Consider the following 12,815-nt stretch of genomic DNA (forward strand, 5'->3'; position numbering starts at 1 on the left):
CATGGGGTGTGGTAGGTTGCGGTGAGGAGATGACGCTGAGACCCAGGTTATGATGAAAAAATGATGAATTTAATGATAATGATCCAACAACAAGGAACAGCACGAGGAAAACTGGCAGCACGGAGACTGATGACATCAATAGACGTTCGACAGGGACCATAGACAAACTATTGACAAGGACCCGACGAAGAACACAGACAACAGGGGAGACTAAATACACACGGGGCAATCACGGGAACGAGACACACCTGGGAGACAATCAACGGGGAAAGACGCAGAGACAGGACTAACAGGGAACAGGATCACACAGAAACTCGAAAATAAACACATAGAAACACGGATCATGACAGTACCCCCTCCTCAAGGGGCGACTACCAGGCGCCCAACAAGAAAAGTCCAAAAAACAAAAAACAACCCAACAGGGTGGGCGGAGGGGCGACGGCAGGAGGGCCAGAGTCCAGAAAACAAAAACCAGATCCAAACAGGAATCCAAACACAAAACCCTTCCGGAGGCCGTCCACGGCGACGAAGGAGGCGAACCTCTCGCGGGAGCTTGAGCCGCGGTGGGCGGCGACGCAGGAGGCGGAGCTTGAGCCGCGGTGGGCGGCGACGCAGGAGGCGGAGCTTGAGCCGCGGCGGGCGGCGACGCAGGAGGCGGAGCTTGAGCCGCGGCGGGCGGCGACGCAGGAGGCGGAGCTTGAGCCGCGGCGGGCGGCGACGCAGGAGGCGGAGCTTGAGCCGCGGCGGGCGGCGACGCAGGAGGCGGAGCTTGAGCCGCGGCGGGCGGCGACGCAGGAGGCGGAGCTTGAGCCGCGGCGGGCGGCGACGCAGGAGGCGGAGCTTGAGCCGCGGCGGGCGGCGACGCAGGAGGCGGAGCTTGGGCCGCGGCGGGCGGCGACGCAGGAGGCGGAGCTTGAGCCGCGGGGGGCGGCGACGCAGGAGGCGGAGCTTGAGCCGCGGCGGGCCGGTCGGAGCGCCGGCTGCTGCAGGTGCTGGAGACTGGGGCTCGGGCGGAGCAGAGGCCGGGGAGCCGGCAGGACGGCCGGGCGGAGTCTCGGGCGGAGCGCCGGGGAGCTGCGCATCGGCAGCGGACTCGGGGAGCTCTGGAGCTGGGAGCTCGGGCGGAGCGGAAGCTGGGGGACCGGCAGGACGGCCGGCCGGAGTCTCGGGAGGAGCACCGGGGAGCTGCGCACCGGCAGCGGACTCGGGGAGCTCTGGAGCTGGGAGCTCGGGCGGAGCGGAGGCTGGGGGACCGGGGGGACCGGCAGGACGGCCGGCTGGAGTCTCGGGAGGAGCGCCGGCTGCTGCGGGAGCTGGGAGCTCGGGCGGAGCGCCGGCTGCTGCGGGAGCTGGGAGCTCGGGCGGAGCGGAGGCTGGGAGACCGGCAGGTCTGCCGGCTGGGGACTCTGGAGGGACACTGGGGGACTCTGGAGGGACACTGGGGGACTCTGGAGGGACACTGGGGGATTCGGGGAGCTGCACGCCGGCAGCGGGCGCAGGAAGCTCGGGGAGCTGCACGCCGGCAGCGGGCGCAGGAAGCTCGGGGAGCTGCACGCCGGCAGCGGGCGCAGGAAGCTCGGGGAGCTGCACGCCGGCAGCGGGCGCAGGAAGCTCGGGGAGCTGCACGCCGGCAGCGGGCGCAGGAAGCTCGGGGAGCCGGGCTGTGGCGGCCGGAGACGGGCAGGCTGCGGTAATAGGTGGAGCTAGCGCAGCCAGCACAGCCTTTACCGTCTTCAGCTCCAATTCTACCTCCTGGTAAAATTCCACCAAGCCCAACCGAGGAAGGAGCTGGATCCACCTGTCCAGCTGGATCGCCATACGTGTGGCGGCGTTGAGGCGGCTGAACGGTGAATATGGTTTAGTTAATTCCTCGTCGTATCTCCTGATCTCCCTCAACAGGGAACGACGGTCTGCTGGGTCCATGATGTGATGGTAGCGTTTCTCACCGGTACTGGTCGGGTCCTTCTGTCATGAGGTGTGGTAGGTTGCGGTGAGGAGATGACGCTGAGACCCAGGTTATGATGAAAAAATGATGAATTTAATGATAATGATCCAACAACAAGGAACAGCACGAGGAAAACTGGCAGCACGGAGACTGATGACATCAACAGGGACCATAGACAAACTATTGACAAGGACCCGACGAAGAACACAGACAACAGGTGAGACTAAATACACACGGGGCAATCACGGGAACGAGACACACCTGGGAGACAATCAACGGGGAAAAACACAGAGACAGGACTAACAGGGAACAGGATCACACAGAAACTCGAAAATAAACACATAGAAACACGGATCATGACAAAAACAATCATAGACTTTTTTATAATACAATTTATTACTTTCTATAAATTCAAAAGTTGCTATGCACCAAGTTTGAAACACAGTCTAGATCATCTTCCCATGGCTTTGTAAACTTTTGATCAGATAATTCACAACATTTGAGTGTATAAGGTTTGATCTGTGGATGTAACTTAAAGCAACACAATGCTTCCTTAAAGCACTTTGAAATGCTTTGCTACTGAAATGTGCTATGCAAATAAAATTTGATTTGATTTGATTTTGATTTGTGAGTCGTTGTGGAAAAATCAAACGTAAACACCCGACACAGCAGGAAGGGATCTTTGAGCCTCCATAAGTACGGGTCACTTCAGGAGACACGTCCATCAATCTGAAGAGTTATGAGCGAATATAGACTCAGTGGCCACTTTATTAGGTACACCCATTCAACTGCTCATCAACACAAGTGTTGAATCAGCCGATCACATGGCAGCAACTCGCGGCATTTAGACACGTAGCCGAGTCGATCTGCTGCAGTTCAAACCGAGCATCAGAACGGGGAAGAAAGTTGATTTAAGTGACTCTGAATGTGGCATGGTTTGTTAGTGCCAGACTGGCTGGTCTGAGTATTTCAGAAATGGCAGAGCTACTCGGATTTTCACGCGCATCCATCTCTAGGGTTTACAGAGAACGGCCCGAAAAATAGAAAATATCCAATGAGCGGCGGTTCTGTGGGCGCAAACGCCTTGTTGATGTCAGAGGTCAGAGGAGAATGACCAGACTGGTTCGAGCTGATAGAACGGCAACAGTAACTCAAATAGCCACTCGCTACAACAGAGGTATGCAGAGAGCATCTCTGAAACCACATCAAACCTTGAGGCGGATGGGCTACAGCAGCAGAAGACCAACCGGGTGCCACTCCTGTCAGCTGGGAAAAGGAAACTGAAGCTAAAATTTGCACAGGCTCGCCAGAATCGGACAATAGAAGATTGAAAAAATGTCGCCTGGTCTGATGAGTCTGGATTTCTGCTGCGACATTCGCCTGGTGGGATCAGAATTGGGAGTCAACAACTTGAAAGCATCGATACATCCTGTATTAACGGTTCAGGCTGGTCCCTACAGTCTCATCTCTGTTTGTTTCTCTGCTCATATCTACAACCAGCTTCACACCGGAAACAAAGCTCAGGATAACAAGTACTGCTCACCTGTTCTGGATATAATCGTAGTTACAAATCCATGCTTGCAACTTACTATACAGGTCAAATATGTTTCATGACCTCTGTCTTTACACTCACTTTGAACCATGAGCGCTGCCCTTTCTTCAGCCTGGTCAGGTTTTGCTCTTATTGCATACATCTGATGAGTGATGGCTGACTTCACAACCAGAGATGTTCTCCCCAAACTCTGCATGAAATTGGAAAACACACATCAACACTGATATTCACAGCACCTGTTATGTTTCTCTTTTCTTTTCAGCTCTGGTCATAATGTGTCTTTTGTTCAGTGTTTGTCTCATTACATCAGCTCTCCATCACTCACTGAGACAGCTTGTAGGTCAGCTCTTCTACCCGGCATTTCATGTGAGATTTCCTTCCAATTTCGTTTCAGCTCATCTCCAAAAGGTTTAGCTGGGTTTCTCCATCAGTCAATCAAATCTTTGGATGGCAAAACCGGACACTTGTTTCTGAAGAAACCAGTAGCTTGCTTTGTTTTTGAGTGGTTTGCTGCAGCCTGCAAGATTTACTTTCCTTTTACTAGGGGATTCGACCACGATTGGTAAAACAAGTTCTGCAAACTTTATCTTTATGATTCCAAGCAGAATCCGTGATGTGGCTCACAACAGAAGGTCTTACTTCAACAGGTTTAAAAAATAAAGAACAGAAGTTATGATCCTTAACACTGAATGAAGTAATTACAGGAACACAAAGCAGTTCAGGCCTTTTATCCCTGTTGGTTCTGAGGGTCAGAGGTCAGATTATTTACACCCAAATGTGTCCTGTCCTTGCTTTGCCTTGACATTCCTTGCCTTGTCTTCACGTGCTTTGCCTTGTCCTGACATGATTAGACTTGTAATGCCTTGTCTTGTCTTTTCTTGACGTGCCTTGAAATGACTTGCCTTGCCTTGCTTTATTAAACTTTGTACCCGCTGAAGGGGATTTATTTCATCAGCAATACACAACAAAGTAGAACTATTTCTATTAATTCCACCTACATTTAATTTTAAAAGATACTTAAAATTCATTTGAAGCAAATGTCAGTAAAATATTCTGTTTTAAATGTTGACCTTCTGTATCTTATCAATGCAACATTTCGCGTGGTTATGACTGCCATCCGTCAGTTGGGTCTTTACCTTGGCTCTTCATGTTCCTCTCCTGAACTGCTCAGTGCGTCCAGCAGCATCAGCTGTTTTCATGCAGGTCTAACCTGCTGTTGCTGCCCTTTGGGACAAAAACACTTTGTTTGATAAATTGTTGATGTCTCCTTCAGCATTTTATGTTTGCAGTCTATCACTTTGAAGTGCATCGCTGCAGGCCTGCAGAAAGTGGGCTTTTCTCATCAACCTTCAATTTTAACCACTGCATTTTTTTCCTCATCTTTTTTACATTTCTTCTCTTATTTCTCCATTACTGATTCTCTCTTTCTCAGAGGAAATTACATAAGTCTTTCAGTGTGTGCATGTGGGCAGTGTTGCACTTTATGTAAGGCGAACGTGGAAATGGCTAGTGAAACACTTGGGTCTTGCCCCCTGCTTTGTTTCTTTCTCTCCTTCTGTGTGTCCTGTAGCCTTTTGTGGTTGTGTTTGCGGTTTGGCTATCGGCTGTGGTTGCGTGGTGCTTGATATACAATGAGGTGACTCTGGCTGCCCACTCAGAATCACAAATACACATACGAAGAAAAGGTCTTGTGAAACACACCTTTTAATGAACTTATATGGATTTAATTTGAAGGAGATTTGCAGTTCCTCCATGATGTGCCGATGAGTATTGTGGACCAAAATTTCAGATTTTGTGGAACCTTATTGAAAATGTTGCTGTCAAAATTCAGCCGGCGTGCAGCGATCGGTCAGACAAGAAGGAAATACAGGAAATGTTCAGTTTATTTGGTCATATTTGTGTAAGCGTTGCGTTGTCTGGTGAAAATTGCAAGCCTGCACAATTTACGAATGATGAGTGAATTTGCATTAATAGTTGCTATCACAACATCGCGACTTTCTGGAGAAACTGAGTTCAGTTTTTAAATTAACATTTAAGGGAAACGACCCACATTTAATTTTAGTAAACACATTTTTGAATTTTCTTTTGCAGCATGTCTATGTTTTTATTCCAAATTCATAAAAGGAAGAAAATCAGAAAAAACGTGGAGATCTGTTGATTTTGTGAAAAACTGGAGGGACTAATTGATGTAATTTGGAGTTTATAGGGCCACATAAAAATTTACAGCGGGCCAGATTTGGGCCCCGGGCCTTGAGTTCGACACAAGTGGTGCAACGGAATAGGAATAGTAATCTCTACTGTGATTAAACTCCTGAAACAAAAAAAAAGAAATTCCATTAAAATCCTCTATTTTTCTGTCACTTAGCAAATAGAAATAGTTTTGTTAACCACAACTGATCCAAGGTTTCCCCCAGAAAACTTGCTGAGCCTGGTGGTTGGGCGTTCGTTCATCCAGCGGCCCGCCGTGTTTTTGATATTAAAAAATGTTTAAAGTTGACAGCAAATTTTTAAATATCACTTGATAACTATGTGTTATTAAAAGATTGGAAGATTAACACCTGAAACCAACTATAAAGTAAAAAAAAATGCAAACATAAAAAAATAAACAAACAAACAAACAAACAGTGCTCAGCCTGGTGGGGGCACAAGTAAAACTTGGTGGCCCGCCAGACTTATAATACACTGGGGGGGGAAACCCTGCTGATCTGAGACAGTAAAAAATTTGGTCAGATTTAATATCACAGCAATAAAAAGTCATGTCTCATTTTATTCGGTTTATTTGGTTTCAGCCATATTTACGACTGCCTGGACTTTCCAAGCCGGGATTCTTCTTACTTGGTCATAAACAAGCCTGAGTGTCGCAAAAAAAAAACCTCCATCCTTCAAGCCATCTAAGAGCCCAACAGACCTTCAGCTCAGAGTTACTGCTGATGATCTGCTCCTTGAGGGGATAATGTTTCACTCCTTATTGATCCTTTAGATTAAAATGTTCCTCCTGATTCATTTCATTCCTGCTGCCGTCAGCATGAACCTGTGATTGTTACACGATGCCAGCGCTCTTATTTTAACGGTTTCTCCTGTACTTCCTCCAGGATGGCGTTTTCCAATAACTGTAAGTGGCCTTGCTAAAAGAACCGGCTAAAAGAAGGGGACGGTTATGTCAAGGGGCCGAAGCGGTGATGAAAAACATTGTGGGGGAAATTTTTTTCCAATAGGATATTGAACAGATATAACACTCATGGTGCTTTCTCCAATGCTACAGGAAGCAGGTTGCTGCATCTCGTCTCTGATTTGCTTTGATTTCTGTGACAATTTTTATTAAGAAAAAAAAAAAAAAAAGATCTGGAAATAAAACACCTCTGCACTCCGGAAAACCTGTCACCCTTTGGCAAAGTGGGTCGGTGTGTGTGCAAAAGTTGTGTGTCCGTGTGTGTGGCTGCGTGCGCCTCCCAACTTGTTGGAGAAAAGGGTGTTTCACTGAGTGGGAATGCCTGGTAGGATGTGTAGGCCCAGGTTGCCATAGCATCCATCTGCTGCTACGCTCGCAAGAGTTTGCAGACAGCCCACGCACTGTGACATCCAGCATCAAGCCGATCTTAGAGGGGAAAAAAGTAAAGCTATGACTGAACGCTAACATTAAAGAGCCAAAAATAAGCAAACAGATGCACGGCTCACAGCGATTCTGCTTCATTTTTTGGTACATGAATAGGTGCGTTCGTCCAGAGCAAGCATCTTTTGATGGCGTTTCCCGATACAGTGAAGACGGACAGACGTAGGAGAGGTGTGCAGCTCTCAGCACACAGAACAACATTTTGGCAGAGCGAGGAGCGAACAGAAGGTTCCGAAGCGGCTTTAAATATTCCGCAGCTTTGACATGAATTTCTGCAGAAGGCTAGTTGGCGAAAACACTTCCAGGCGGCAGGTGAAAGTGTCTGTCTGACCGATGCAACAGGTCACCACCAAAAGTGAAGGACCTCACCAGAAACACCGACGTGGCCGGCTCACACCACGCAGTGGCAAAACTGAAACAGCAACCATCCAAAAATGTGAAAACAGAACTTATACACTGCAGGGGGGTTTTTTTGTGACGCACAGCCACGGCGAAATAAAAGAATGACATTTTCTTTTTATATGTTGAAACATAGCCTATATTTGTGCATTTATATAAACCATTAGTGATTAAATATCATGATGCATTAAAATGTACTTTATTTTGAAAAGCTGGCTACTGTGCGCTGCTTTCAGGAATGAAGGAAAAGTCCAAAGTAGAAGTAAAGAAAGAGCAAAACCTGAATAAAAGAAAAAGAACTTCCAGACACATTTTGGTGGGAAGATCTGTATTATTTGAAGTCTAAATTAACATATTTACGTTTTTGGACTTGTCTGATGTTCCTTGTAGATGCAGGAGGAGGACAGCACCCAGACAGGCTCGCAGCGGGCCTTCAGCGTCCTGGATCGCCTGCTGCTCACTCACCCTGTGTGGCTGCAGCTGTCGCTCAACCAAGACTCGGCCCTGTATATGCTGCTCAGAGAGCCCATCGGGGTAAATATTCACCTTAATAACACATTTATCATTCTCTGGACCAATTCTTTACAATGACAGCTGCCATGTTGCCTCTTATTGTTGTCAAAAGTAACTGCTAAATGCTCCTGATGAAAGTTACCTGATGGAAACTGGAATTATTAGTATTCAAGGCAAGTTGGGAGCCATTTCCCCGACTTGGCCCTGCGTATTGAAGTAAAAAGGCTGGCAATGCCGTTTTACATAAAATTTGGCAGCCAATTTTGGCAGCATTTAATCAAACGTCAGCTGTTACCAAACACTTCTGCTTGCGACTTATGTGCCTTGTCAAAATGCACGAAGTTTAAACTAAATCTGTTTTACACTTGTGTCCTCGACGGTTGTCGGTGCTTTCAGACCTTTTTGGTGCGGAAGTGCAGCTCCAGCCAGAGGAAGGTGCTGTGTTTGAGAGTGGCAGCCGACCGGAGTGCCTCCTCTGTCAAGGAGAGCTTCATCTGTGAGGAGGACTCCAGTGAGTATGAAGACAAGCAGCTGATGTCTACACAAAGTTACACGGATGCAAGTGCTGGTTCAATTTTAAAAAATTTTACGAGACCGAAAATACAAAGTCAAAGTCAAAAAAATTTTTTTAGCCAAGAGTAGTTAGCTTGAGTGCCTCAGCACAAAAACAACTACGTCTTTTGACACTTAGAAAACAACTTTCACTTTGTGATCGATGAATGTGGCGACCCTAGTGGTAGCCGGAGGGTATTGCAACTTGACAACACAACAGGAACAAAAAAAAATACATTTCATATTTTTCAAGAGCAAAAGTTCAAACAGAAATAATTTTTTTACCTCCAACAGTCACACAGAGGTGAACAGTGACAGAAAAAACCAGCAGCACCTAGCATTAGCACTGCAGCACAGCTATTTGATTGCAGGAAGTTTGAAAATCAGCAGTTTAAAGTTGTGAAAAGTGAATAGGTTTTCTAGTTTTTAAATAATGATGGCAATAAGTAGTCAATATGATGAAAACTCAATTTCTGTATCTGTGGGAAGCTATTAAATGCAAGAAAACAATAAAAACAAAACTTCAGTGCATAATTCAAGACATTTGTGTTTGGTCTTGTTTTTTAATTAACATGCCTTTTTGGGCAATAAATCTTATACCACACTGAAAAGCCTTATTTCCCACGAAATCAGGGGTTTCAAACTCCAATCCCCGACGTCCTGTGTCCTGCAACTTTTAGGAATATTCCTGGTCCAATACAACTGAATCAAATGGCTGAATGCAATTACATTTTTCAAAGTTCTGCTAATGATCTAATTATGGGATTCAGGCTTACTAACGCAAAGACAGAGCGAAAGGTTGCAGGACTGGAGTTTGAGACTCCTGCTTTAGATGGCGCCAGGTTTGTCAGAAAAGCTTTCCAAGTCCTCTCAGCCGACGCCAGCTCATTTCTGGCGAAGGAAAAACCAGGCATCTCTCTTCACTAGAGGCAGTTGAGTAGGTTTAGGATATGTTTACAATTTTCTAACAAAAATAACACATTAGCATTTCTCCCTTTTAAAAAAAAAAAAACATGGACTATAGGCAGCCTCAGAGAGTCAGTCAGTTGGACAGTTCGAAACACCCTGAGAACAGTAGTCCAACAAATCTACAAAGTTAGCAGTCCTGCATGACTCGTCTCTGCAGGAGGTGTCATGGCTGCTTCATATCATTTTTGACAGCTCCTCCTGAAACGAACTAGTCTTTCTCTGCTGTCAGTCAATCTCTTTCTGTTTTGTGAGCAGCGTTCGCCTTGGAGAGCTCAGCACTCAGCTTCCCGGACTTGTGTCGTCTGGTGGCCTTCTACTGTATCAGCAGGTAATATTTCATACGAAAAAAAAAAAAAAAGAAAACATTCACGGTGCAGATGCCACCATGCAGACAACTCTGCCCCGGAATATTTTCATTTGGTATTTTCTTATCGAGGTTGCAATATCCACATGTATCCTGCAGAATAGTGACAATCAGGGAATCTCTATTTAGGTTTCACATTTGTAAACCTCTCTGGACGAGTTTTTCAGTTTCATCCTCCAGCCACGTTGCTTAACTGGAGTTTGTTTGTAGCTGAGATCCACAATAAGGTCTGACGCAAACCAGCTTTGTGATGTGATTTTGCTTTCAAAGAGGTTATATTCAGCAATAATTATCCAAACTTTCAATGTTTTTCTTTGATCTTTGGCTACTTAGTATTTACAAATTAATTTTTATCAAGCTCCCAGAAAATTATTATTATTATTTTTAGATTACTGTTATTTTCCTTTTTAACAATCCACTTAGTTCAAAGTTAAGAATGATTTCAGAATTAAACTGAAGGGATGATCCGGTATTGTGTCAGCAGACAAGCAATGACAATAATTTGAAAAAAAAAAGTAAAGATAATAGTTAAATGCATTTATTTTATTTTATTTTTACAGTAACTGCATTTTAGTAAAAATGTTTTGTTGCACTCAAGTGTGAAACTTATTTTTATTTAATTTCTCATTCCCCGTTGGGAGATAAAAAAAAACAAATGGCAGAAATTCAGTAAAAAAAAAAATCTGGCATGGGGATGCGACAGATTGTGGTTAGATGTTCAGCTGTTTGTCTTCTCTTATGACCAGGGTGTCTCAAGTCAACTTAAATATTTTCTGGCTTTAAGTTTAAATGTTAGCGCTCTCTAGTAGTAATGATCAATGAAGGCTGCTCTCAGAAATGCTCCATTTTAATTACACTGCTGTTTGCATTAATCAAGCATTATTAAATGCTTCTCCCATCAGTCACATTCAGCCCGTTAGCATCAGCGCTACAAGCTAGCAAATCCTTCTGAGCTGCGTTAGCTAGACATATCATATCTTCTCAGAGAAGCTTTATCACATTTCTTCAGTCTTTTCTTCTTCACTAATTTAAGATGTGGCATTTTTCTAGACAGGATCAGATATTTTGTCCTAAACAGAGTTTCTGCACTAAGCTGCTCCAACAGAAGGGTTAGCTTAAATGTTGCATTTCTTCTACAAAGGTGACCAGACTCATTGATTGTTTTGCTAGTAACATATTTCAAGGCAGTTCTGCTTAACCCTGTGCACTGGTAACACTGAGATTTCTGGGACTTTTGGCAGACAAAATTGTAAACTCTGATCTCAATCATTTGAAAATCCCCATCCCGTTTATATTACAGCTTGTTTTCATTCGATTTTTACTTTTTGTTTCTCCAGAGATGTACTGCCGTTTCCTCTTCAGCTACCAGAGGCCATCGCCAAAGCCACAACACACCGGCAGCTGCAAGCCATCTCACACATGGGGCAGGGTAACCTATCACTAATTCACACATGAAAAGTGCATCAAAAATGTTTGCTTTTTGGAATTGCATTTAGAAATAGAATTGCGGTAAAACATGCAATGCGCTCTTCTGCGTCTACAAGAATTCGATGTAAAAGAAAATAACGAGTCACGCATTCCTCATCTATAAATCAAAGACAAGCTGCACTTTCCGTGCTACTGTTTGTTTTCACGGCTCACTGGCTAAATCTGACAGATTCCCCTTGTCACTACGACTAACAGAGTGAAGAATGTCTGCGTATCAGTTGTGAGAAAGTCAACTGTGTGAAGGAAGTGACTGCCAGTTTGAATCTATTTTAACACAGGAACATGTGCTGTTGTGCTGCAGCAGCAAAGAGCGAGGTGCGACTTCATGATGGCCGAAAGTGATAAGCAGATTCTGGAATAGAGTATCTCTGCAAAACGAGTCTGCTCATGTGGAAATGATTTCTGTTTCCGTTTTTCCGTCCTGGATTTGATCAGAGCATGAGAACGTTTTTAAAAGGAGCCTGTCGGCGAGTTTGTGTTTGTATATCAGATTATAGAATGCTGCTTAGTTGGATATTCCTTTTTAATATGAGCAAAGCTTCAGATAAAACTGAAGTTCAACATAGAAATACCAGACTGCTTTGAACCAGTTTTGAGCAATGTTTTCTTTTGTTTTGTTTTTTTTACTTCAGTCGGGATTTAATACAATTTTTAAGATGAGAAAAGCTGACTAGCTGAAGCCTAAATCCAAACTGATTTTGCATAAACACCAGGTAATGAACATAAGAAGCAGATATTCAGCTGTGTACTGTTGATTTAATGCTGACCATCAAGAACTTAGAAAACCATTGTTCTGGGTTGTAAAACCAGAAATGAGCACTGGGAAATCTGAATGTCCTTCTTTTTAAGGATTATGGAGAAAGATTTCAGTAAACCAACCAGAATTTTGAAGCTGTATTCCAATCTTCAATTACTGATTTGACCTGAGTCTGATTTTCTTTTAAGAACTATAACGTAAGAATATATGAGAACACCAATCTTTTTGTAGCCTTACCAGCTTGGGCGGTCTTTTATTATTATTCTAGGACCCGAGACAACGTCACACTGGGTGTGAGAAAGAGCAGTTGATCGTTTTTTGGCTGGAATTACAAAAACGGCAATATTTGTATTTGTTTCATAGCAGAGATTAGAATGTAGTTTTATTAATTGTGAGAATTTCTAAAAGGCAAAACATCCCGGATAAAATGGAACTTGATATAGGAGACATGACGTTCAATTAGCTTCTTACGTGTCTGTGTTTCCTCTGACATTTGCTTCTTCACTCAGTAACAGCATCCACACCATAAAGCATTAATGACAGAGCAACAGTCTAGCTTTTATTACCAGCTATAGTGTTGAATTTCAGCCTGTTATGCATTGTTAGCGCTTCATTGGTTTCTATCTACCCGATTCCTTAAATGTGAACTTCTTGGATTGTTTCCCG

At 44.5% G+C, this 12,815-nt stretch overlaps 1 protein-coding gene across 1 annotated transcript in view; it reads left to right on the plus strand.

Moving 5' to 3' along the window:
• The window catches only part of rin1b (Ras and Rab interactor 1b), a 42,991-nt gene that overhangs the window by 15,580 nt on the left and 14,596 nt on the right, over window positions 1-12,815 (plus strand). Inside the window, exons 2-5 of the mRNA XM_008427912.3 lie at window positions 7,897-8,040; window positions 8,416-8,530; window positions 9,796-9,868; window positions 11,242-11,333. Coding sequence (XP_008426134.1) covers window positions 7,897-8,040; window positions 8,416-8,530; window positions 9,796-9,868; window positions 11,242-11,333 — 424 coding nt within the window. The remainder of the gene's footprint in view (window positions 1-7,896; window positions 8,041-8,415; window positions 8,531-9,795; window positions 9,869-11,241; window positions 11,334-12,815) is intronic.

This window comes from Poecilia reticulata, chromosome 18 (assembly GCF_904066995.2).
Source record: "Poecilia reticulata chromosome 18, P_reticulata-male-v2, whole genome shotgun sequence".
NCBI lineage: Eukaryota > Metazoa > Chordata > Actinopteri > Cyprinodontiformes > Poeciliidae > Poecilia > Poecilia reticulata.